We start from the raw sequence: 3,655 nt of genomic DNA on the forward strand, positions 1-3,655 counted from the left end.
GTTTGATTGTCAGAGTCTTCAGATTACACTGAATTAATTTCAAAAGAGTTGCATTACGAAGTGTCTTTCATGCGAACATACTGAAAGAACTACATGAGCAATCATAAATCAATAACACCATCATATGAAACAAGAAAATTAGATTCATCAAACTTGGTCATGCTTTTTTTGATAGGTTCTTAAGTTTTTTTGGTCAAATTTAAATATTATCAAACATGAACCCAGAAATTCTTGGACAACAAAAACTTTCAGTAGAAGAAACAGAAATATATCCGTTGCATTACGATGAATTAGATACATGTCGAACTTGTATTTTCTGTCAAATTATATGTATGAAGAAACGATGATGAGAACTTCAACTCCAACTCCAAATACATTAATTTTGATTCTGAAATCTATATCATTACTTCTGAAATCTATTTGTTCAATTGTAAAATCAGTGGTAAGTGGTAACTCTTGCAGCCATGACTATCACCTAGTGTCATCTCTTATGCATACAAGGATGAGACAGGGCCCATTAATTATCTGCCCGAAACACATTTATTTGTATTAAAAATAATAAAAAATCAAAACTGTATAATTAACACGGCTTGTGTTAATGATGAAATCACACGGCTAGAACAATTACGGTTCTGTTTTACCCTAATTCGAAAAAGGAAAAAGTGAAGAGTATTAAAAAGGAAAATATCAAAAAAGAATCAGAGAGCATAAAAAGGGATACTTGAGTGCCACCCACCTCAATTCAATTCTCATTCTTTTAGATAACATTCTCCTGAAACTCTGAGGGTTAGAAAAGCATAAGTTGATGAAGACTAAGAAGAAGCAGACGAATAGTAGTATCATCTCTGTCAAAGAGATAACAAAGTCCTCTTTCAAAATCGCCCTAAGGAAGAAACCTGCCGCTGCCACCATAACCGTAGAAGATAACGACAATGGAGGAAGAATCAACTCGTCTTTGTGGGTCAAATCTCTCTTACTCGGAAGAGGAGCGTACGGTTCGGTTTATCTAGCTAAGAGCAAGAGCGAGAAACACCAAACAGGAGTAAGAGCCATCCAAACTGCAGAGATTTCACATGCTTCAAGCCTCATGGACGAAGGCAGGTTTCTTATCCGTTTACAATCCCCTTTCATTGTCCGTTGCTACGGCGTTGAGATTGCACGCGAGGAGGAGGACGATCAATGCATGCTATACAATCTGATTCTCGAGTATTGCTCTGGCAAAACCATTGCCGACTTGATCGAGGATAATCATGGCGAGTTACTTGAGTCGGAGGTCAAAGTATTCGCTAGAGATGTCTTGTCTGGTCTCACTTACATCCACGACAGAAACATCATTCACTGCGACATCAAACCCGACAACCTCTTACTCTCCCCTACCCATGTCCGGTTCAGGTCTACTGGGTACTTGACCAAGATTAGGGATTTTGGATTAGCTATGGAGAAAGGCTCGGTGGAGTACGGTAATGGATACGGCCATAAGAGAGGCACCACGAGGTATATGGCTCCAGAGCTTATGGCCCATGGCATTGTTGACTTTGGATCAGATGTGTGGGCCTTTGGATGCACGATGTTGGAGATGTTATCCGGAATATCAGTTTGGGGAGAATACGGTGATCTTGATTCTGATGATTGGGTCAATCTCATTGGCCACAGCGATCGTATGCCTCATGTACCGGTTTGGTTGTCTAAAGATGCACTAAATTTCTTGAGCAGATGCTTGGAGAGAGACGTTAACAAGAGGTGGTCTACTCATTCACTCAAGAACCATCCCTTTGTTCTGTTATGAGGGAGGAACCAATGAATGATATGTTTTGTGTTCATTCAATTTGTTTGGAACATTTTTGTGTTCTTCTCGTATATGATATTCTTATATATTGGTATAATCTTCTAATTGTTACTAGTATCACGACTTCTGTTTCTCACTGTTAATGTACAGTTTCATATGATATTTTGTAGATTGGTAAAGTCTTCTAATTGCAATTTTGTATCACTTTGCTTTTCATTTTTAGAATACAGTTTCCAGAAACTAATTCGGTAATGAATGATTTATGAGAGAGCTACATATTTAGACACATTTGTCTTTCTTCTTACTCAATTAGACATTTTATGTTTGTAGGACACAATTGCTAGTTTCGATGCAATATAGAGACCATAAAACCCTTATGCTGAGGAAACAAGATTGGCTGTCGTAAGAGAAGGTATAAAGGTAGTTTATAAGTTGTTTTATTGATAGACTATGGATTTGACTCATTTTCATCCATAGTTTATATGTGTTTTTACTAATAATTATTATATTTTCGAGTCTATTTATTATATTTATAAGATCATGAGTGTTTTGGAGATAAGTGATGATTTTAGAGCATTTTGGAGATATTTGGAGTAAGCACCCGAGATGACCATCGAGCTCGACAATCGGTCGATATTGGAGAGTAAGAATCGATCGATACCCATGTCTTGGTATCGATCGATACGCATGTCTTGGTATCGATCGACAGCTAAGCACGCAGAAAGCCTGTTTGGTCACAGCCGACTTGAAAGCCGACTTGAAGCCCAAGACTTCACCATTTTACAAGATTACCACTGACGAGTTTTACCATAATTATATAAGCTTTGCCGCCATGTTAGAGGCAAAGTGTGCTTTCATTGTTTTACTATTTTCACAGCAAAGGTTTTTAGGATTTTGATAGATTGGAGAGAAGATCCAAAGTTATAATTTGTGATTGGAACTCCATTAATATCTATTTACTATTCTAATGAAGTTTTTATACTTAACTGATGTTATGAATTGCTTAGCCATGTCTGAGTAGTTCAATTGTTAGATTTTAGGGTTTAAATCGGTTAGGAGGGATTAGCCCCAACTATAGATCACTAAGTTGTGATAATCATCTTTAGTATAGTTCATTAATGCATGTGTCTAGATTAGCTACCTAGAACCTGCCCTTGGATTGATTGATAAAAGCGAGAGCTTTATTCTCATCCTAAAAACATTCTAATAGAACTATGTTTCTTGCTATGAGCAAGGCGAGAGCTGATCTAGTGAGCTTAGTAAACCTTCATTCAACATGCGCATAAAGCTTGACTAGAGCGCGTCGATCGATATCACACTTGAATAATCGATCGACGGTGCAAAAGGTGTATCGATCGATATCCCTATAGGATTATCGATCGACACTTTCTATTGATCAAAATAACGACAGTTGAGATCATTAGATCTAGTTAATAGACAAGTCAATACATGCGAGAGCTGATTGACTTGTTGATCAAGTAGTTGAGCTTTACATTATCAAGCATGCAGCTCATTAGGCATCTGTAGGATTATAATTCTAATTTTCCTGAATAAAAACCCTAAGTCTAGCTATTTCCTTTTTAAGCACCAAAACCTCAAACCTGCTATTGAACAAATACTTGTTCAATATAAAAACTGCAATTTACATTTAAAAACTCTAAAAACATTCTTGCTTAACAAATCATATTTGATTCTTTAGGTTCTCTAGCTCCCTGTGAATTCGATCCCTAAGTACTACAACTCGACCTCTTATTTGAGAGAGTATACATCACTCCTTAGGGTAATTTGAGTGGTATCAAATTTGGCGCCGTTGCCGGGGAGCTTTGATCGCCTATTTTGTCTAAATTTTGTTAAGTTTCGGACATAAAT

The 3,655-nt window shown here is 37.0% G+C and overlaps 1 protein-coding gene across 1 annotated transcript; it reads left to right on the plus strand.

Annotated features, from left to right (window-relative positions):
* Nucleotides 1-768: 768 nt before the first annotated feature.
* Nucleotides 769-1,839, plus strand: LOC106333585 (mitogen-activated protein kinase kinase kinase ANP1). Its single transcript, XM_013772016.1, has one exon. It carries the CDS (start codon nt 806-808, stop codon nt 1,784-1,786), a length of 981 nt encoding a protein of 326 aa, XP_013627470.1. The 5' UTR covers nt 769-805; the 3' UTR covers nt 1,787-1,839.
* The last annotated feature ends 1,816 nt before the right edge of the window (nt 1,840-3,655 follow it).

The sequence above is a fragment of the Brassica oleracea genome, chromosome C3 (assembly GCF_000695525.1).
Source record: "Brassica oleracea var. oleracea cultivar TO1000 chromosome C3, BOL, whole genome shotgun sequence".
Taxonomy (NCBI): Eukaryota; Viridiplantae; Streptophyta; class Magnoliopsida; order Brassicales; family Brassicaceae; genus Brassica; species Brassica oleracea.